General features: G+C 37.1%; 1 protein-coding gene across 1 annotated transcript in view; it reads right to left on the reverse strand.

Moving 5' to 3' along the window:
• LOC124775762 (glycerol kinase-like) overlaps positions 1 to 24,545 on the reverse strand; it is a 277,797-nt gene that overhangs the window by 217,315 nt on the left and 35,937 nt on the right. Inside the window, exon 3 of the mRNA XM_047250592.1 lies at positions 18,475 to 18,733. Coding sequence (XP_047106548.1) covers positions 18,475 to 18,733 — 259 coding nt within the window. The remainder of the gene's footprint in view (positions 1 to 18,474; positions 18,734 to 24,545) is intronic.

Genomic DNA, 24,545 nt, shown 5'->3' on the forward strand with positions numbered 1-24,545 from the left:
TACGCTAAATAAAAAGTGTACCTGTGTGAACCATTACAATAAATTATATAATGTGCACAAGTTTATCATGTTCTCAATATCCATGGAACCTCAACAGGTTACGGGCCCAGATACACAGATAACCGATCATTTAAAGTATCAGGAATCACTGTTTAAAACCCACGTGTCATGATTCAAAGTCCAGTGTGCTGTTGTTCACAAAGAAGAATTGTTCGAGTCCACAAATATGGTGATGAATTATCTAATTAATGTGCTGAAACTAAAAGGACATGAGAACTATGGTGATTGGGTGTTCCCTACCAAAAATGTGCTTATTCTTGAAGGATTACAGAAGTGTGTCTCAGAAGAAGTTTCATCAGAAAATTCGGAGGCCAAAGTGAAGATAGTTCTTACAATTGATCCACCTTTATATATGCAAATAAGAGAAGCATAAAGGACAGTGGACTTGTGGAAGAAACTGAAATCAATGTTTGATGAAAATAACATAGTGAGAATTGATAGGGACTTAACTGCAGAAGCAAATAAAAAGTTAAATGACTAACTCAACATATAGGGGGGAAATAATTTCTCCTAAGGAAAAACAGCTACTAATGGTCACAAAACCACATACACTTACTTTAAGAGCACAACTTAAGGTTCACAAGGATAATACATCAGTGATTGATATATCATAAGCCTCTTCAGTAGATTTACAGGAAAATGTTTAAATTTCTTAAAGACACATTGCCTTTACAGTCATCTGTACACAGTAAAAAGCAATTATGAATTGTCCAACTATATCTGTGAAATTTCAATAGCAACCAACATTTATTTATTTATTTATTCATCCGTGGAACAATAAATATTGTATGGATGTCGTCAGATTACAACACATGAGCACACATTTACATTTACAATTAAACAGGTTTCTCATATTTTGTGTAGTTTTTAGAACTAGTCATACACATATTTATAATTACATAATATTTTGGTGATAATGTCATATGTTGCTAATAATCTACATCTATGTTAAATATTCTTTTCCAGTATAACAACTTTTACTTACTAAAAAGGTTTTAAGCTTTTGTCTGAAAGTGAGGGGCTCATTTATTTCTTTAATTTCTTGTGGTAATTTGTTGTACAGTTTTATCCCATTGTAAAATATACTTTTTTGTGTCTTTGCCTTGTTCTTTCTATCTAGATGGAGGTGGTGACAAGCTCATGTTTCATGGTCATGTATTAGGCTGTTTGTGTTGCACATGTTGAGATTTTTCTTAATGAACATTATGTTCTGAAAGATATACTCACAAGAAACAGTTAGAATTCCTAGCTTTCTAAATAATTCTAGACAGTGGGCCCTGTTGTTGCTATTTGTTATTATCCTTATGGCTCTTTTTTGTACTTTGAACACAGTTTGTATGTTACTGGCACTTGTTCCCCAAAACATGATCCCATAGCTGAGGACTGAGTGTAGATATCCGTAATATGTTATTTTAAGACAGGTATTATTGCATACCGGTGCAAGGATTCTAAGAGCATAGCATGCTGTGGATAATTTCTTTGCCAAAATGTTGACACGGCTTGTCCATTTCAGTTGGCTGTCTACATTCATCCCTAAGAATTTGGTACTTGTTACACATTCTAATTCATTATTATTAACTTTTTTGTTCAATTGGAAGTTAATATAGTTAGTTTTCTTTACATTTAGGGTTACTTTATTTTTTAATGACCAGTTGTGGACATCATTGAGAGCCTCGTTGGCTCTTTCTGACAGTTGTGTTGGATTTTCACCTGTTATTACTATGTTGCTGTCATCAGCAAAAAGTATTTTTTCGCCATGTCTGATACTTTGTGGGAAGTCGTTAATGTATATAAGAAACAATATTGGGCCTAATACACTTCCCTGTGGGACGCCTATATTCACATTTTCTGGGTCAGACAGGTGTTTTATAATGGAATTGTTTGAAACTTGTGATATCTCAACTCGTTGAACTCTGTTTTCCAAGTATGATTTGAACCACTTCTTTGTCACACCTCTTATTCCTATTTGCCCTAATTTATGAAGTAAGATTTTGTGGTCAACTGTATCAAAGGCCTTGGACAAGTCTAAAAAGATACCACTTACATTTTCACCTTTGTCCAGTGCTTCTAAAATTACTTTAGTGAACTGTGCTATAGCATATTGTGTGGCTTTTCCGGGCCTAAAACCAAATTGGTCATTGGAAAGAAGATTATATTTATTCAGGTAATTTACCAGTCTCTTTTTGACTAGTATTTCTATTATTTTAGAAATGATAGACAGTATAGAGATCGGCCTGTAGTTCTCTACATTTTCCACATCTCCGTTTTTAAGGATAGGTATAACTTTTGCTTGTTTTAGGTACTCCAGAAAGTATCCAGATTCGAAAGATTCATTTATTATGTATGTTAATGGGCCCTTTATGGAGTCTATACAATCTTTAATTACGCAGACTGGGATTTCATCAAGTCCTACTGAAGCTTTATTTTTTAGTTGGTGTACTACTAGTGCCACTTCCCTTTCTGTAGTTGGCAAGAGCACCATTGAGTTTGTTGGCTGGTTCTGAGTAGGTAAATCATACGTATCTGGAAATTTCTGATGTAATTTTTTTGAAATACTACTGAAATATGAGTTTACAAAATCAGCTAATTTTTTAGGGTTACCTACTGGTACATCTTTGTTTTTAATATGTGAATTGAGGTCCTTTTTAGCAGAGTTAGATGTTTCCTGTTTGACGATGTTCCAGGCTGCTTTGCTCTTGTTTTCAGCTTCAAGTAATATTTTGTTGTTTGAAAGTTTTTTTTTGCGGCTAGCAACACCTTTCTGTAAATTTTCCTGTACTTTTTGTAGGATTGCAGAACTTCTGGGTTAGATTGATTATTTTTTATGGAGTTGAGATATCTAAGAGTTTCTGAGGATTTTTTGATACCTGTAGTCACCCACTGATTTCTCTTTGCAGTTTTAATTTGATAAAGAGTTTTGGGAAACATCTCTTCAAATCTGAGTTTAAAAATTGACATGATCTTGATAAATTTCTGATTTGCGTTGGTTTCTGCATAGACTTCCCTCCAATCTTCATATTCTAGCTGGGATTTAAACTGATGCAGGGCTGATTTGGAAAACATTCTTTTCTATGTACAAAGTTTAGGAGGAGTTTCTACATGAATGTTAGTTTTTAAGATCTGGCAGAGGTGGTCTGCTAGGCCCAGGTTTTGGACAACAATATGACATTTTTTACTATCAATATCTGTAGCTACATGATCTATAGATGAGGAGGATTCTTTCGTTATTCTAGTTGGACAATTAACAAGGGAGGATATTCCATAACAGCTTAGAATATTCACATATATGTTGCTAGCCTTATCAGGCTTCATCATATTAATGTTTAAGTCACCACAGATAATTGCATTTTTTTGGTCCAGAAACCTTGTCTAAGCTTTGATTCAGTTTTGAGAAGAATATATCAATGTCTCCACTGGGAGAGCGGTACACACAAAATATGACTAATTTTTTTGCTATGCCAGGTCCTATTATTTCAACAGCGGAAAGTTCAAAATGTTTGTCCTCACCTAGATCTAAAAGATCATATCTTACTTTAAATGACATACCTTTTTTTACATAGATACACCTCCACCATTCATTGAGATTCTGCTATAGTAACATGCAAGGTCAGATGAGGCTAATGCAATGTGTTCAATTTGCTTCCCTTTGCACCAGTGTTCAGTGATACACAAAATTTGGCTATCAAATTTTTCCAGTTCTACTTCTAGCTGTTGTGCTTTGTTCTTTATGGCTTGAATGTTTTGGTGAAACACTGTTAGGCATTTGTTTTCACTTATCTTGGTGGCGCCTTTCTCTTTAGACCTGATGCTAAAAAATCCTTTAGATGAGCTGGTGGCATGGTTATTCTTCTGTTGATGACAGTGGAGGTGAGTCTGTTGCCGGTTTGACTTGGAAGTTGGTGTATCTGAAGGTATCTGCCATATGTTAGTCTTGTAACTGAGGCCGGGTACCAAAAATCCTGCAGAGTTGAAAGTTTCCTGGTTCTTGTGCTTCTTCTGTTTGCTTCTGCTACTGCTGATGATGGTGAAGCTGGTGAAAAGTCTTTCACTGTTGAAGACTGAGGAGCGGCCAATACTGATGAAAGGTCATTGACTGTTGGCACATCAGGCATTTTTTTTCTTGTTAATGATGCAGTTGCGTAGTATGTAGCTGCTTCTGCTGAAGCTGCTTTGGAAACTTCTGTCCTAGTTGAATCTTTTATCTCAGCTGTTTTTGATGAAAGTGGAGATTCTAGTGCTGGACCTGTTGTCAGTGATTCAGTTTCATTTTCTTGTTGGAAATTTTCAGTTGCTGTGTTTGGTGGTGGAAGTGGTATGGTCGTGCTATTCTTGTCCTTAACTGACTTCACTGCATTAAGGATTTCTCGACTAATGAATGATTTTCCGAGTTTATTTCTGTGAAGCCCATGCCTTGTAAAATGACTTCTCTCTGCAGATGGTACATCCACATATGTGGCATTTGGGAGATTTTCTCAAATTTCCTATTAGTAACTGTGATTTCTTTGTTGACACAGGATTCTTCTATAAGATCATGTCTTTGTGGGATACTGGCAATGAAGAAGTTAACATCTGTAATTTTCTGTAATGTACTTCTTAGAGCTCTTGTGGCGAGTTTGCCCTCGTTCCTATAAACATCATTAGCACCTCCTATTATTAGACAGTTGCTTCCAAGCTTCAAAGAATGTTCACAGTCTTTTAAAACTTCGCGCAAAGGGGCACCCGGTTTCGTTATTCCACTAACCTTGAATATACGAGGGCCGTTCAGAAAGTAACCTCCGGTTGATTTTAAAAAAATACACCAAGTTAAATAAAAATATTTTAATATATACATCTTACAACTACATCTTTGCACTATTTTTCTACATAGTCTCCATAGCGATTGAGGCACTTATCGTATCTCTTCACAAGCTTTGAAATTCCTTCTGCATAAAAATCACCCGCTTGTGCCTGGAGCCAGCCTGTGACCGCATCTTTGAGCTCTTTGTCGTCATCAAACCGCTGTGACCCGAGCCATTTCTTCAAATGCATGAAGAGGTGATAATCACTTGGCGCCAGGTCTGGGCTGTAAGGTGGATGGTTGATAACGTCCCACTTGAAGGACTCAAGAAGGGCCATTGTTCTGCGAGCAGAGTGAGGACGGGCGTTATCGCGCAAAAAAACGATACCGGAAGTCAGCATACCACGGCGTTTGTTCTGTATAGACCGTCGTAACTTTTTTATTGTTTCACAGTACACGTCTTGATTAATGGTCGTACCACGTTCCATGAATTCAACCAACAACACCCCTTTGGCATCCCAAAACACCGTTGCCATCAGTTTTCTGGCAGAAAAATCTTGCGAGGCTTTTCTTGGTTTGGTAGGCGAATTTGAATATGCCCACATCTTTGATTGTTCTTTTGTCTCAGGGTTCACGTACTTAATCCAGGTTTCGTCACCGGTCACGATTCTGTTTAACAATGGTTCTCCTTCGTCCTCATAACGAGACAGAAAGTCTAATGCAGAGGCCATTCTTTGAGTTTTGTGGTGGTCGGTAAGAATTTTGGGCACCCATCGTGCACAGAACTTACGGTAACCCAATCTTGCTGTCACTATCTCGTACAAGAGAGTCTTAGAAATCTGTGGAAAACCAGTAGACAACTCCGACATTGAGAAACGTCGATTTTCACGAACTTTTGCATCAACTGTCTGAACGAGTTCGTCAGTCACCAATGATGGTCTACCACTCCTCTCTTCATCATGAACGTTTTCTCGTCCACTTTTAAATAAACGTACCCGTTCACGGACAACTCCTTCACTCATAACTCTTGGTCCGTACACGGCACAAAGCTCACGATGAATAGCTGCTGCAGAATATCCTTTGGCTGTAAAAAAACCTTATGACAGCACGCACTTCACATTTGGCGGGGTTTTCTATTGCAGCACACATTTCAAACTGCTACAAAAACTAAACTAGCGCAGGTACAACGTTCACTCAACCACGGTTTGATGCCAACTGACCTGTTGAGTGCGTGAACGCACAGATGGCGTCGCTACTCCCTCCACAACCCGCACTGTGACCAATCGGAGGTTACTTTCTGAACCGCCCTCGTAGTTTGCATGTTACACAAAATGTCGGCTAAGCCCTTTCCATGACCGTCTGAAAGTAAGAAAATATCTTCTTTTTTCTTCTTACCTGTATTGGTAGATATGTTGTTTGCACGATAAGTATGTACCATGTATTTTCTGGTATTTCCTTTCTTGTTATTACAGGACTTCGTAGGCCTACTGAAATGATTTGTGGTCGCTGCATTTGATGAAAGTACTTCCTTTCTTTGGCTCTTTTCACATATTTCATATTCATCACACGTTAAAAATTCAAACTTATTTGCTTGAAGTCTGTGTCCTTCAATATGCTGAATCTATATAACAATATTCTGATTAATAATACTATTGAGATTATTAGGGGTGATCTAGTAGCTCAGAACACATTATCAAGACATGAAATAAAGGAGTTTGTTAATTCGCTGTCTTTGATCTTGAAATATGACTACTTTAAATTTAATAATAAAATTTAGCATCAAAGAGATGGCCTAATGATGGGGAAGTGCCATCTCAGGTCCTCTGGCTGATATTTTCATTAACCACCTTCAGAATAGATTTTCCTTTGTCTTCAGAACCCGAACTTAGCTAAGAAAATTGTGTATTATTTCAGGTATGATGACGATACAGTTCTGCTAGTAAATAATAATGATGACAATTAAATTAAAGAGGTGGTAATTAAATTTAATGAATTAGACGAGAAAATAAATTTTACATGTTAGGTGGAAAATTATGGTTCTATTAAATTTCTTGATTTAAATATCAGTTATGTAAATGATAAATACATTTTTGTGATTTTCCATAAGAAAACCTACACAGAGTGTATAGTCAACTAAGATTCAAGTCATGCTCATGAACATAAAAATGCATTTTTTAATTTTGCTTTCAACCATTTTTTGAAACTCCCACTGTCTCAGAAAGAGCAAGAATTAGAAAGGAACACAACTATTCTGCCTGAATGAGTAACTACACACCAGATTATGTTGTTAATATTTACATGAAATTGCTAGGAGATTTATTTGGAAGATGAGAATGATAAAAAAAAAAATACATCTCCTTGCAATATTATGGAACATTTAGCATGAAGATTGCAGAAATACTTGAAAATATAAAATTAACATTTCTTTTTCAAAAACAAACAGTCTAGGACTGATTTTGACTAATACTCTTGACAACAAAAATATATTTGAAGAGTATCATTGCATTACTGCATCAACCAAGAAGGAATGGTTCATGGACCTTAAGGAGAAGGTCAAAATATTAAGCAATTACAGATCTTCTGGCATCCACCTGCTTAATAAGCAGGTGCTAGTAAAAAATATCCACTTTTGGGAGCTTTTTATGACATGCTGGTACCTGTATGACCTTTCTGGTTATGGTATGTTACTGCTGTGTTCCCACTTATGTGGATTCATATAACTGCAATATTATGAAAAGCATAGATTGGTACTCCCCCTATAGAGGAGATGTTGAGTTGCAAGCAGGCACAACAAAAAAGACTGTTACACAATTGAGCTTTTGGCCAAAAGGCCTTCCTCTAAAGTAGAAAACAAACACATATTCATTCAAGCAAGCACCACTCTCACACATATGATCACTGTTTCTTGCCACTGAGGCCTCAGTTAAATGCATATTTTGCACCTATTCTGATTCTACATGTTTTTGTAATTTAGCACTGATGATGGCTACATTACAATCAAAATCTAGATGAGCAATAAATCACAGATTCTTGTAACTGATTCCTGTCTCCTTTCAATTTCAAAATGTTTAACAGCCAGGAACAGTTTGTAAATATTAACAAAGAGTCTTGTGAAGACAGTATGTTGGAAAATAGTGAGGGAGAATTAAAATTTGTAAGGGAACATAATGGAATAATTAAAACTGAATCTGAGGATGTCAGTGGATTTATATCAGGATTAAACTTCACTTCATTTGACAAAGTGTTGTATTGTATTGTATTGTATTTTATTGATACAGGCAATAATAGTATTGTACGGTTGTACATATGATATTGGACAGGTCAAGAGAGCATATTTACAAGTAATTTTTACAAATTGATATTTACATTATTTTGTAGTGAGGAAATTATCTATTTTAAACAAAACAGTCAATACAAATCATTGTGCAATTGTACATATGATATTGGACAGGTCAAGAGAACATATTTGCAAGTAATTTTTAATAAATTGATTTTACATTATTTTGTAATGAGGATATTACCTATCTTTAACAAAACAGTAAATACAAATGTTGTATAGTAAAATACAAACAGCAATACAAATGTAATATTAAAATAATCCAGTATATTTCATAGACATGCAGAGTATATAATAATCCAGTATATCTCATAGACATGCACAGTATATAATTTTCAGACATAATTGAGCATTTATTATAATATTGTTTACAGTTTTAACCCCTTTCAAAAAATAATCAACTGCACAAAAGCATTGTTCCAAGAGATTTTTTAACTTATGTGTGAAGGCTCTTGAGTTCTTTGTTGCTTTGATTTCATTTGGTAAATTATTATACATTTGTATCCCAATATTTAAAACACTTTTTTGGTAGCTGGTAGTTCTGGAGTGAATCATATGAAGGTAAGATTGCTGCCTAGTTATGAATATCTCCATTGAATTTTTATGTTCAGTCATTGTTTAACAGGTATGACTTGACAAATGAGACGATATTATAAATGTAAGCAGAGGGCAGTGTCATAATGCCATTTGTTTTGAAATGTTGTCTGCATGATTTGTTATGTCTTAGGTTACATATTATGTGTATATATGTAATTGGCTACATCATTTTTAGGGCCCTTTTTGTAAAGTGAGGTAATTTTAGAAGTCTTTAGTAGGTCAGGGAAAACTCCATTTGTAAAGGATGCATTTATTATGTGGGTTAGGTGTTCTACAATGGATTCTCCACATTTCTTTACAATTAAATCAGGAATATTGTCACTGCCACTGGAGTGCTTGTTCTTTAGTCCTTTTATAGCTGTAAGTATGTCAGTATTGGAGACTTTGTGAAGAAACATTGATGCCTGTACTGGTATGGTTTCCATTAGGGTTTGGTGTTGAGTATTTGGTCTGTGGCAGTTTTTCTTTGTCAGGTTTTCTGCTATTTTGCTAAAATAGTCATTAAAACCATTTACAATTTTGTGGGGATCTGAGCTAACTTCACCATTTAGGTTTAGTTTTAATGTTTTGTTTATAACATGCTGCTTACTGTTTGTTTCATTTTTTACAACTGTCCACAAGCCTTTCATTTTATTGTTAGATTCCTTTATAAATTTATCATTGTATAATTTTTTTGCTTGTTGGATTATTTTTCTGTAGATTGAAAAGTAGGTATTACAATATGACCTAAACTGATCATCGACTTCATGGTGATTCGTGTGATTTTTTAAGTCATGCTTTTTTTGGCTGGAGATCCTTATCCCTTTTGTTTGTGTGTTTGTTTCTGATTTTCCTGGATTTCAGAGGAAATGCAGTATTGAAGTGGTGGAGAAATGTTTGATGGAAGGAATTGAATATGTAGATCACATCACTTTCTTTATAGACCTCTGCCCAGTTTTCAGCCCATAGCAGATAGTTAAAAAGCCTTATATTATCAACATTAAATTGCCTTTGCATTTTAGTTTTTGTAGGATATTGTCTTATGTAATTTAAATTCGCTGTTAGTATTTGGGCTTCATGGTCACTATAACCTGTGCTGATGACTTCAATTGAGTGGTGTAGTTTGTCTGCATTTATGAAAATCTGATCTAGAGCTGTTTTTAAATTTTTTGTGATCTTGGTTGGTGGGTTTACAGTTGCGGATAGGTCGAATGAATTTGTAATATTCAACAATTCATCTTTGTTTTTCCAGGTGTGAGGAAGTCAATATTAAAATCTCCACTTCTTAATAGATTTTTGTTTAGTGAGTGAATTTTTGTGAGTAGCGCTTTGAGGGAGTGATTGAAGGTTTGGATGTTCCCATCAGGGGCTCTATATACATTCAGTATCAATAGGTTATAGTCTGTTAAGATAATTAAGGAGAATTCAAAGTCTGTTTCCATTTGCATATTATTGTACTTTGTGAGGCTTTTGTAACATAAGTTTTTTTTTTTACATAGATTGCTGTACCACCTCCCTAACTTTTGTTCCGACACGAAAAACCACCTACAGTAAATTCGCCAAGTGGTGTTTTTTTTTTAAATTTTGTCATCTGTTGACCAGTGTTCAGTAATACAGAGAACATCTAAGTGTGACTTTGTTTTTTGGAAGAGATCTATTTCTATTAACTTATTAAACATTGACTGCACATTATGGTGTAATATTTTAAAGGATAGTAGTGACTGTTTTCCAATGGAATGAATTTTGACACCACTCACCGGGTTTTCTTGTAGTTTTGGTTAGTGAAGATTTCGCTCTGCATCTGTTTTCCTTTGGTTTGCTGCTGGCAGGGAGCTACTGGTATTCTTGCCCATAAAAAATTCTGGCTCTAAGCTGGAGGTCTGCATTTTTGTGTTGAAGATCTTGTCACAGTTTCCAGTGGTACTGATTTGGAGTGTGGCTGCACATTTTTTGCTATTTCCTCTTGGATGTCATGGGCTGACTGATTTGTGGCACTTGAGATTTTTGCACAGGATGTTGGTGGTGACTTGGTGCTGACTGTGGATACCTTCTTCTTTTCTAACACTGTTTCTAATGTTTTCCTTGATGATCCTGACTGCATATTCACTTTTGTTGTTGATACTCATGGCTCTTCAGCTCCTGGTGTTGTTGTTGGTTCAGCTGCAGTATTGCTCATTCTTCTGAGATTGTCCACCAAATTAGCTTCATTGGACCACAAATATGTTTGATGTTGTGGTGTAACACATTTTAAGGCACTTCTTGTTACCAGTGGACTTTTGATGGCATTAAGCAGATTAACACACAGTTTCTTTTTCCCATTTTTTATGTAAGTGAAGCCCATCCCTAGTGAAGTCTTTCTGTTGGAGGAAGCTACGAGGGCTATCCACAAAGTACATTAAGTTTTGGAATTAAAAATAAATAAAGTATTGGAAAATTTTTTATTATATACAGATGAAAGCCACATTTAAATACTACTTTTCTACATAGTTGCCATTTAAATTAAGGCACTTATCGTAGCGATGGATGAGCTTGGAAATTCCTTTGTCGTAAAATTCGACCACCTGCACCTTCAACCACGTGGCGACTGTCTTTTGTGACAAAAAGGTGTGATTTTTGTGGATTTCCTGGAAAGAGGCACTACAATAAACTCTCAAAGGTATTACCAAACTCTGCACAACCTCAGAAGAGCAATATAAAACAAGCGCAGGGGAAAGTTGGGCTCAAAGATCTTGCTGATTCACGACAACGCCCGGGCCCACACGGCAAATGCCACTCGTGAAGTTCTCGAATTTTTTAAGTGGGAGTTATTTCCTCATCCGCCGTACAGTCCCGACCTGGCACCGAGCGACTTCCGCTTATTCCCAGAAATGAAGAAGTGGTTGGCTATGCAGTGTTTTGACGACAGCGCACAGCTTCAGGAAGAGGTACCACGTGGTTGAAGGCGCAGGCGGCCGAATTTTATGACGAAGGAATTTCCAAGCTCATCCATCGCTATGATAAGTGCCTTAATTTAAATGGCAACTATGTAGAAAAGTAGTATTTAAGTGTGACTTTCATCTGTATATAATAAAAAAAATTTCCAATACTTTATTTATTTTTAATTCCAAAACGTAATGTACTTTGTGGATAGCCCTCGCATTTACATCTAAAACTCTGATGTGCTCACTGTAAGATGCCTTCTGTATCAAGTAACTGTTCATTTTGTAGATTTTGCAGTTTTCATTTGGCATGTCATATCTATATGGTATTGAGCACAGAATTAGTTGTGTTTGCCTAGTTTTTGCGATGGTTTCATCTAGCGATGTCATAAAACCATGTTTTGACCCATTAACATCATTTGCACCAGCTAAGATGACAACACAATCATTTTGTCCTAGACTAGATGTTTTCTTTTGTATATTGCATGTTGCTTCCTTGAATATAGCATTTGGCTTTATCAAAGATGTAAATTTATAGCTGGTTGTTGAAATTTTGTTCAGTACTTTTGCACAGTTCCTATCGTGACTAACTGAAAGTAACAGTACCTGTTTTTTATTATTTGTAAGCTGACTGATGTTCGTGTTTGTTTTCAACCTAGTGCAGTCATTTCTCTTAACCATTTTTAAATTACATGAGAAGTGTTCAGAAGCACTTTGTAGGTTACCTTTGTTTATTGTTTCACATTTTTCATGTTCACTCTTCTTCAATGGAGCATTGCTTCTTTTGTTAGTACAAATATTTAACACAACATCACTGTACAAATTTCGAACTTTTTCCTGATGTGGCGGTTCACAAAGATTTTTGAATGATGAGGCTAATGTTAACCAAATGTATCAAAGATTTCACCCATGAATACTGCAATGACAAAGCAGAACCACATGAAGCAGGAGTAATCAACAATGCAGAGGTAAATTTGGAAGAATAACTCGACAGGAGGCAAGGTTCATGTGATGAAAAACTGGGAGTGCCAGAAAATGAGGATTTTCAGTCTGAAATACTGAAGTTAATGAGAGTCTTAAATAAATAAAAGTATAGATAAATATTTTAGTGACATTAGAAGTAGCAACAAAGAGCATTTTCATAGTTTAGAATCAGAATGGACCATTACTATTGGTAGAGAAAAATGACAATGAACTGAAAATTGTGATACAAAATTAGATCCATCTAGCAGTGACAGTCAATGTCAAATACAAATGTAACTGAAAATGAATGAAGTAAGAAAACGGAAATTGCCACTGTTCAATTTTGTCAGGATGAATTAATAGCAGTAGTTGAGTCATGTGCCTGTAATGATGGTAATTAAATAATATGTGAAAGACAGCATGTAAATACCACTTATATACCAGTTCTGTGGGTTGAGCAAGAAGTGAGTAATGTAAATAGTAACACATTAAAATAATGATGAAGACATACGTTTGCAAGTAGTAAATTTGGTGGTTCATGAAGTAGAGGACAGTGTGGATGAGTATCAGTTTGGAAAAGAATGTAAGTTATTAGTAATTAATAGTAATGTAAATAATTTATAATTAATTGAATCTGATGCAAGTGATGTTAAAGACTGTGTATACACATTAACTGAAATGGCTGTTCAAGTTGATAAACTTATAATGAGGAATGTAAGCAACGTGAAATTAACAGCAATGATCTAGTAAAAGAAAAAGTACAAAACTTCTGTAGTTAGTAGCGAAAGCAATGAAAAACAGTTTGTGGAAGTTAATGTAGATAGTGTTGTAATAGAAAGTAAGTACATTGGAAAGAAGATTGTTGTCAAAGCAAAGAAGGCCAGAACAAAGCGGTCAGTTGCTAAATTACCAGTAGCTTCTGTGTAAAAATTATTACAAGTATGATTATTATTATGATTATCACCATGAAGTAAAAGTGTGATGAGAACAAGAAGAATTTTTGGAATCAATAATAAACAGTCTGCAAAAAATAATGTTTAATAAACATATACAGATATTAGTGCTTAAGGTAAATGCATGCTTTGCTGAGCTGTGAAATTCTGTTCTTCCTTTCTAGAATCACTCCATTCTGACAATCCTGATCTCAGCTTGTAAAGTGAAAAAACTAATTATCTCCTACTATCCACAAATGTAAATAAAAATTTAGTATGTCAAGGATCAAATTTTTTGTGAAATTTTGAGTTAAATGTTTTGTGTGATAGAGCATACTGACAAAAGATAAGAGAATGGAAGCATATACAGGATCTGCTAGCCTTTATAAAGACCAAATCATAATATTTTTTGTCTGTAATGTCGAATTTTTTGAGTCTATAATAATGGATTTATTTCAGATAACAATGCAGTTTAAAATAAGAAGTAAGATAGAGTCTAAGAAAATACTTGTGGTGTCACCACCAGACACCACACTTGCTAGGTGGTAGCCTTTAAATCGGCCGCGGTCCGTTAGTATACGTCGGACCCGCGTGTCGCCACTGTCAGTGATTGCAGACCGAGCGCCGCCACACGGCAGGTCTAGAGAGACTTCCTAGCACTCGCCCCAGTTGTACAACCGACTTTGCTAGCAATGCTTCACTGACAAAATATGCTCCCATTTGCCGAGACGATAGTTAGCATAGCCTTCAGCTACGTCATTTGCTACGACCTAGTAAGGTGCCATTACCAGTTACTATTGATACTGAATCATGTACAGTCAAGAGCGACGTTCACCATTTATGGATTAAAGTTAAGTATTCCACCAGCTACGTCCGTTTTTCTAAATTCTACTTTCCTTGTCCTGTTCCAGACCTCGTGCCAGCCTGCGTGAGCTAAAATGCATGCCTTTCGGCTTCCTCTAATAACACGGTGTTGGCTCTCCTGCCAACCCACAACAATACTAATTGTCAGAAAATATTGAGAATATGCATGCATGAAACTTAACGAAAAATTTTATAACAGCATCAGGAAAAGATCTGGCTAAAAGATGTGATTCACTATCAAAATGGTTCAAATGGTTCTAGCACTATGGAACTTAACATCTGACGTCATCAGTCCCATAGACTTAGAACTACTTAAACCTAACTAACCTAAGGACATCACACACATCCATGCCCTAGGCAGGATTCGAGCCTGTGACCGTAGCAGCAGCGCGGTTCCAGACTGTAGTCCCTAGAACCGCTAGGCCACAGTGGCCAGTGATTCACTTTCAAACATGTAATTAAAAGTGAAAGTCAGTTTAAAGGAAAGTTAAGTCGAACTGTCTATACGAAAGTTCATGTTTTCAGTAAGTTTGTGCCAGATTGTAGCCCTTCTGACCAAAATATATTGCAGTAAACATAAAGAACATTGCCTACAGTAAAATGTTTATTAAAAACAAGGTGTGTCAAAAACTGCCCTTTGGGCTTGAGAAAGGTAAAGTGTTTGTATATGATATAATGTGGCTTGAAATAAATAATCTTTCATTTGCTATGCAATAGAAAGCAATATTCTGCTGGTAAGGTGGTTTGTTACTGTTGAGTGTCATTCAGTCCTTTTTTGTGGATGGTAATGAATTGGTGAAATATTAAGAGGGATATGGAATAGCAAATTTAATAACATATTATGAAGTATATACATGAAGCAATGATTAGGGGCCATCTTTGTGGTAGTTTTTTTTTTTTTTTTTTTGTGAATACGGTTATTCAGTCAACAGGTTTTTTAGGTACAGAAATAAGTGAATAATGGGCCCTGATAAATTGTAAGGTGTGATGATGATATACAAGAGAGTATACATCACAAATAGAAGGACCACTTCCTGTGGAAGTTGAAAAGAATATTTGACCAAGAACTTGATATGTAGTTATCGACCTAGTAGAACAGTTCATGATTAGAGTGATTCTTCATGGAATACACACTGTAAAGAAAATTCTAAAGAAACAGCAACTACTATATAACAGGTATACAACAAAGCATAGGGCAATGCACAGCGATGTTAAATGAAATACATTTTTGTGTCACAAGGGCAATGGGTGAAGTCTTGAATGACTACCATAAATTATTTCACTGAAAAACCTCTCACAAAACCCAAATAAATTGTTGTCATATGAAAAACTTGTCACTAGCACTTTAGTTAGTATCCAGATACTCGTCAATGACACTAAGGGTAGCAAAATAAAACCAGAAAGGCTGAACTGCATTTTCAAATGTTTCTCTACGATTGAAGATGTAGGCATACTGCACCAGTTTATTTCTTGTGCCATAGCAAAAACACTTGTTAAATATAAACTGATGCAGCTGGGTGTGCACCTTGGTCTGAGGCACAGAACAGAAGAGATGCTGCACACTGTGTGGTTTTTAAGTGTGTAGTATTTCTGCCAGACTGTTGTCTTTAGTTGGTGTGATTCTATAGGTGATAATAACAAGCATCAGTATTTCTTCTATGAAAGCTTCACACAACCTGTTTTTCACTTGCAATTTGAATGAGTACAGTATATGCTCTGCTTCCTCATTCTACTGTGGGTGGAATGGCAATGGAGTGAAGAGGGTAATGCCATTGCAGGAACAGAATTCTGTAAACAGTATGGACATGAACTGTGGTCCATTATTGGTGACTGTAGTTTGAGGCAAAGTCTCAACTGCTACAATTTTTGTGAGGACTTGCAAAGTCACTTCTGTAGTGGTGGATCACATGTCATCACACAAGGATAATTTGAAAGCCTGTCAGTCATCACAAATGACATAGATTTACAGAATGGTACCTGTTATCTACATGAATGCAAACTTATGGTTGTTGAGGTGCAGACTGTGCATCAAAAGTTTGAGGTGGGGCTGGTTGCAGCTCAGCAAAACATTTGCATATGCAGGCCATGTTTCAATCTCTGAGTCTACGGCAGACCAGCAGAAAAAATTACATGAGAGGACCTATATTCAGGTCAGCCCCAGTGGCCCCAGTTAGAAGAGCTAACGTCTGAGACCTTAAGGCAGGAGGCATAACTATCTGCTGTTCACATTTTTCAGTGCTAACGAGGGAACCTCCCCATCGCAACCCCCTCAGATTTAGTTATAAGTTGGCACAGTGGATAGGCCTCGAAAAACTGAACACAGATCAATCGAGAAAACAGGAAGAAGTTGTGGGGAACTATGAAAAAAATAAGCAAAATATACAAACTGAGTAGTCCATGCGAAGATAGGCAACATCAAGGATGATCTGAGCTCAGGAGCGCCGTGGTCCGTGGTTAGCGTGAGCAGCTGTGGAACGAGACGTCCTTGGTTCAAGTCTTCCTTCAAGCGTAAAATTTTATTTTTTATTTTCAGACAATTATCAAAGTTCAGGCACTCACACATAATCAACTTCACTCTCCAAAATTCCAGGACATGTCCAGATTTGCTTGGACATATGCAGGATTTGACGGTCTACACACGGAAAAATTTGAAAACATTAAAAACATATGTTTTGACAGAGCACAGGGAAAAGTGTGGGACGGTGAAACTGTTGGATTCATTTGTTGCAGTTTATGTGACAAACTCTTATGTTCTCATCACTTTTTTGGGAGTAATTCTCACATCCACAAGAAAACCTAAATCGGGCAATGTAGAAGAATCTTTTTACCCATTCGTCAAGTGTACAAATTAGGTGGGTCGACAATATATTCCTGTCATGTGACGCACATGCCCTCACCAGTATTGTATAGAATATATCAGACGTGTTTTCCTGTGGAGGAATCAGTTGACCTATGACCTTGCGATCAAATGTTTTCGGTTCCCATTGGAGAGGCACGTCCTTTCGTCTACTAATCACACGGTTTTGCGGTGCGGTCACAAAACACAGACACTAAACTTATTACAGTGAACAGAGACATCAATGAACGAATGGATAGATCATAACTTTGCGAAAATAAAGAAAAACTTTTCACTTGAGGGGAGACTTGAACCAAGGACCTCTTGTTCCACAGCTGCTCACGCTAACCACAGGACCACGGCACTCCTGAGTTCAGATCATCCTTGATGTTGCCTCTCTTCGCATGGACTACTCAGTTTGTATATTTTGCTTATTTTTTCATAGTTCCACACAACTTCTTCCTGTTTTTTCGATTGATCTGTGTTCAGTATTTCAAGGCCTATCCACTGTGCCAACTTATAACTAAATCTGAGGGGGGTGCAATGGGGAGGTTCCCTTGTAAGTAAGAATGGTCCATCTATTACCAATAGCTGGCGACAAAGACAGAAATAATTTCCAGGCAACAGATACTCAGGCCAACAATTTTTGTTCAAAATCAGTCACCTGCCAGAGCATATTATCTTGCTGAGAGGCATGCCCTACAGTATGTGCTGTCACTGGGAGCCTATCCATCGCTTGATGCAACTGCACTCCAACTGCAAATAGACAACTTTATTTTTATTGAATATTGTATCTGGACTTGGGGAGACACAATAATGCATTTACATTTGCTTGTCATGCTGTGGATCTGTAATGTATTTCATAATGGACACATTTAAGAAAAGGGCCCATTACACCAAGTCTTTGCACTTCTTCTAAGAGGCTGAAGAGTGCTAAAGAGCAGATTATAACCAGTGACATTATTAAAATTTGTTTCTATACAGGAACATACGGAATTTCCTTACAATGTAGAATATAGCTAGTACTTCTACAGCAAACTTATAACTAAAACAACCAAATTTAGCTGCTCTTGCAAATCTAAACAATATTTTCATCCACATATAAGACATTGTGTGTAGGTATGGTAACAATTAAATCGTAATTACAACAACAGTGGTAATAACATTCCAGCTGGCTGACAGACATGTTACGTACAAGGAAACTAGCTTACCTATAGCATTATACAGAGGTTTTCCTGTATTTGGATCCCATACTATAGTAGTCTCCCTTTGGTTGGTTATACCAATAGTTACAATATCAGCTGGGTCAATTTCATGTTCTTTCAAGTTTTCTACACACTGATTAATAGTTTGAAGTACAGCAGCCAAAATTTCTACTGGATTCTGTTCAACCCAGCCTTCCTGAGGGCATTCCACATTTATGTCCATTTGATGGTAAGTGAGAATTTCTGTTGTACGTGCACAAAAAACCTAAAGCACAAGATAATTTAAGATTAGGTATTTGCAAAACAATATTTTCAGTTTTTGAAAATGATACACTAAGCAGTACTCAAAATATAAGCAATATCTTCCTTTTCTTACATTCTTGCAATAATTTGGCATTTTTTTTTTTTTTTTTTAATTTTTTTTTTTTTTTTTGCTTGATCTGATGAATGTACCAATTGGAAACAGAAGTAGAGATTTTCGAAATCTTACAAAAATTTCCCTATTGTAAAGATATATTTTATTTTTATCCAATTCAACAAACCAGATAATATCAAAGTTTTCAGTTATTTAACCTGATGTAAAAAATAAATAAAAAATATTCATTGTGTTCACATCACAGGTCTAGCTGCCACAGCTACACATTGAAGGACTGTAACACACAAGTTATCTACTGTACACATATTATGCATATCACATGTTTCAAAATGAATCTTTGGATCTTTAGGCTTTGTAGTATTTGTTACATTCAACTTACAATTATAAATAATACATTAAATGAAAGAGCAACTCAAATAATTTTGTTTGTATACCAGTGTGCATGTCCAAGCACTGTTTCCTGTGTGAACAGAAAGCTTTTTGTGTTTTACAGTTTGCAAGGACTAAAGCTGTTGTTACAGTGCCAAGTGCATCGCATACTAAGGTCCACTGTAATCCTCCAAGTGACAATAGCATCCATGGATCGTATTATCAGTTTAAGGATACTGGCTGTCTTTACAGAGGGATAGTGTATGAGGCAACCAAGACTAACTGAAGTTTGTTTTTAAAGAGTGGAGAGTCTTTCACACATAGCTGCTAGAAAAAATTTGGAAGGCTGGAAGGCTAGTCATGAATTAGCAACTCCAGTGACATATGTATGGAGACTTAAGAAAACACAACTACACCCTTACTATATGCAGTTACTAAAGCTCTAAAGCATACAGCCTGTGGTTTATGTGCCAACAATGCAGACAAAATGTTGCTGATTTGCTCTTTCATTTGATGTATCATTTATAATTGTAACCTGGATGTAATAAATGCTACAAAGCCTTAAAACAGTGATATTCATTTTGAAACACCCAGTATTATAATCACTGCGTAAAATTTACTACTCTTTCAAAGGTGAAAAAGCCTTCCAGCAGTGGTTTGGACAATCTTGAATCATAGAACTCATAAAAGGAAAGGAAGAATAGTTATAAACACAAAAAGTGAATTAAGTTTCAGACCATCCTAAAGAATACTTTGAGGATCTCTTTGAATTACATGTCATATATGTATATTTGGTAAAAATCAAGCTACTTCTACATGTGTACAACATAAGGCTCTGTCAGTACAGGGGAGTAGTTAATACTGGACAGTCAATTACAAAGTCATACAGTACGTCATTCGTTAGAAAGAAAAAAATAATGCTTCACATGAAACAATTATATCAGAAACATAGCTTATTATATTGAAATTTGGTCTTTTCTGCAAAATAAGTACACATGTATGTATACACCCTTATGTTATAACAAACCACACCAATGCTCTTTTTAAACATCAGTCAACAATACCAAATTATACGAGCACTATTCCCAAGAGTCATGCGCCAAAGTAATCTCCGAACACACTATCGCCACATATGCATCTGCTTTCTGCTATATTCTCTCCACTTGGCAATTGGCCAACTTTTACCATTTTAATAAATATATCACATTACTATGAATGAAGACTTAACAACCACTCGGCATTCCAGCCGTGATTCAACTCCCCACTCACAACAAACAGTAGGGCAAAGATATCGCATTAAGACCAGGTTACGTTACAACAAGTCACCGAATGGGTTGTTTTTGGTTTCTCAGGCAATTAAATGGGGTATTACTAATATTTTGCATAATAATTGAAAATCACTACATAAAGAATCTCAAATGTTGATTTTTTGTTATGCAACATTAATCAACTGACCTAGGGTTTCTTATGTCTACCATGAGCTAAGCCCTTCAGTAATATTCCTAAGGAGGATGGAACATTGAGGTGAAACTTGTCAACACCAATTTCTTTTCAAATACATAACTCATTACAGATACATTGTTTCAACATAATAAACAAACAGTTGCACTGCAATAGTGACATAATTACAATTTAGATATAATAATAAAAGAGAAGTTTTGTTTGAGTGGGATCAAAATTATTCACTCAAAGTATATAAAGAAAGTCTAAATGAAGAACTGTGGTAAAAGGCCTCCCTGACAGGTATTGTCAATGGATAATTTGCTAGCTCCTTAAACATATTCTTACATTAATTTGAATACAGTTTTCTACAAACACAGGAGAGAATCAGTTCAGGCAAAAGTACAGAGAAATAGTGATTTACATCTAGAGTCAAGATTTTACATACCAGGGAAAGATAAATTTATTTAATTGTAAATAATAACAGAAGCTGCACTATAGACAGTAATATAAAGTCCACCATAGTATTTATCAAGAAGTCAAAGTGTATCTAGTGCAAACAAACAAAATTGTTATTGTCGTTGCTTTTAGGGTGCTGGTGGCATGGTCATAGTGCAAGTACAAAATCAGTTACAAGTGGTTATTTCAGGAGCTGAAAATAATAATTAAACACAGAAGAGTAACAAAGAGTGATTAAAACATTAAGATATACAAAAACATTTTAAATTCGAAGTGACGTATAAATGATTGTTATCTTCATCAGCTGCTGTATTAAGGCCTCCTTGAGACTTTCCGTGGATTCCAGTATTCAGCTATATGCATCCACAATGCTCTTGCATGTTTTCTAATATAATTGGTGTCAGGCTTTTCTTATCATTTGGAATACACCAAAGAACTTCCATGATCCATTGACCACAAATTCATCTGCTTACATGTCCCATCTTTCTTTATCACATCTACACCCAACCCCTTGCCACATGTGTCATATTCCTGTGAAAAGTCCAGGTGTAAGCCCTCTCCTATACAATGACGTAACACATTTATTCCAATCCTACTCCAGGCCTATCCTACACTATCAGAGTTAAGATCATCATGAAAGCAGTCATTTCATAAACCAATTCTGGTATACCTTTCCACAGTCAATTATGCATGCTTGTCCAACACTCAACTGTCTACTCACATGAATAACTACCATAAACTGTGACCAAGAGCAGAGCTGACCACCCAGTGGCAAAATATGCCGACAAGCACAACATACTTGATTTTGAAAGGTTGTAATACTTTCATCTATCCCCAAATCTGCCTGGCCTCACTCTCCACTAGCACTTGTTCCACACCCACCTCCAACCCTGCTACAACATCTCAGTTAGACAGTGAATGGTTACCTTGTCTACTTGCCTTACTTGTAAGAATTTCCTTTATAAAAAACAACAGAGCAATTTAAAAAGTACCCTCAATTTGAGACATCAGTGTATTCCACCAAAGAGTTGAATTACATGGTCAAAGGTAGTTACATTAGAGTAGCAACAATATTCTGAAAAAGATAGGTTGCTACTTGCCATAAAGGTGACAGGCACAATGAAAAGACTGTTATACTTTGAGCTTTTGACCAAAGTCGTCTTCAGAAAAGGCAACACACACACACATTCACACAAGAAAGCACATTTTACACACACATGACAGCTATCTCCTGCAAGAATGCAACTATTGTGTTGAATGAAAGCAGCAATCCACAGTTGGGCAGGAAATGGGGAGGGATAGAAAGGTATGGGTGGATGGGTGGGGGGAGGGAAGAGTGCTGTCTGGCAGAGTGTGCAGGGACTAGACGGCAGCAGCACCAGACTGCCAGCCACAACACTGAGAGGCTGTGGGAGAGGGGAGTGGGGGGATCAGACTAGGAGAGGATGAGAGAAAGGGAAAAGACCAGTGGGTGCATTGACACACAGCAACGCACAATGACTTGAGAGGAGGTGATAGGACAGAGAGGGTGGAGGAAATTGTTGGGTGGAGGGCATGCTGACAGTAGATTATTGTAGTTTGAGGCCAGCGCGATTTTGGGAGCAGAGAATGTGATTTAAGGATAGCTCTCATCTGTGCGGTTCAGAAAAGCTGGGATAATTTTGGGAGTGGAGAATATATTTTAAGGATAACTCCCATCTGTACAGCTGTACAGTTCAAGAAAGCTGGAGGTGGTGGTGGGAAGGGGGGGGGGGGGTGATACAAATGGCCTGCACTGTGAAGCAGCCATTGAAATCAAGCATATTATGTTCAGCAGCATGTTGTGCCATAGGGTGGACCTCATTGGCATTGGTCTTGGTAGTGGCCATTCATCCTGGTGGACAGCTGGTTGGTAGTCATACCATAAAAAGCTGTCTCTTGATGCAGCAGAGTGTAACAAGAACTTCCTTGCTCAGTGTGCTGAAATTATCATGAAGGCCTTCATAGACAGGTAATAAACCCCAGACTTAGACCACAAACAGATTTCCTGTACCATTTCCCCACAAATCCCCAGTCCTCCTATCACCATCAATAACCACTTGTCACTCAACAGCACCCTGGACTGGAACAACTGAACCACGTCGTTTGTCAGGGCTCTGATTATCTATCATCATGACCTGAAATGTGGGACACCCCACTTAAGATCCTTCCCAGCCCTCTAAAGTTGTGTTCCATCATCCACCAAACCTACACAATCTCCTAGTCCATGCCTATGCCACTCCCAATCCCAACAGGAATCATACCCTTGTGGAAGACCCACATACACAGCACTTCCTATTTCAGTCCTGGCATAAGCTTATCCTACTGCATCATTGGCTAGGCCACCTGTGGAAGCAGCTACGCTATGTCATATACCAATTCTGCTGCAATCAATGCACAGATTTTTATATTGGTACAACTACCAACCGGCTGTCCGCCAGGATGAATGCACACTGCCAAACTGTGGCCAACAGTGAAGTGGACAACCCTGCAACACAAGTACAACATGCAGCTGAACCTGATTTCAATGGCTGCTTCACATTCTGTGCCATCTGAACATCCCTCCCCCCCCCCCCCTCCCTCCCTCTCCACCAGCAGCTTCTCTGAAATGCGCAGATGGGAGTTATTCTTACAACACATTCTCCACTCCTAAAATTATCCCAGGATCAACCAACGGTAACCTACTGTCTCCACATCCTCCACCCGACAGTTCCTGGGCCCTGTGGCCTGTCTTCCCAATTCACATCTCATCAACCTCATTCTGCACTGCTCTCTGCCAGCACACTCACCAGTCTTTTAACCATCTCTGCTCCTCTCCTGTTCTACATCTCATTCCCCAGCCCCACCCCCCTTTCCCATCCCAGATTGCTGCTATCATTCAATGCAACAGTTGCGTTCCGGCTGGAGATAACGGTCATGTGTGTGTGAGGTGTGCTCACTTGTGTGAATGTAGGTGTGATTACTTTTCCAAGAAAGACTATGGGAGAAAGCTCATTGTATAACAGTCTTTTTGTTGTGCCTCTCTGCAACTAAATGTGTCACTTACAGTGAGTAACAACCTATCCTTTGCTGGACTTTTCATTGTTACATTTGAGTAGTTTCCATATCATGCTGGTCCCACTAATCAACCACAGAGACTGCTAACTCCAACTCAGTGAAAAGGCACTCATACCTAATACACTATGTTTCCCCATGAGTTGTGTCACTTAGACCTTATCTGACTTTGTGGCTCATGTATAATTACTAAACAGCCGTTAAACTAATTTATGAAACATGATGCCTAAGGAAGGAGACACTGGCTTTCTAGGTCATAAAAGCAATCACAGTCATGAATTGGTGTCAAACTGTTAAAGGTAGCTCACAGCTTCTGCCTAGATTCTAGGAATTGGGACTGTTCTGGCTATGACTGCCTCTT

The sequence above is a fragment of the Schistocerca piceifrons genome, chromosome 2 (assembly GCF_021461385.2).
Source record: "Schistocerca piceifrons isolate TAMUIC-IGC-003096 chromosome 2, iqSchPice1.1, whole genome shotgun sequence".
NCBI classification, from domain to species: domain Eukaryota; kingdom Metazoa; phylum Arthropoda; class Insecta; order Orthoptera; family Acrididae; genus Schistocerca; species Schistocerca piceifrons.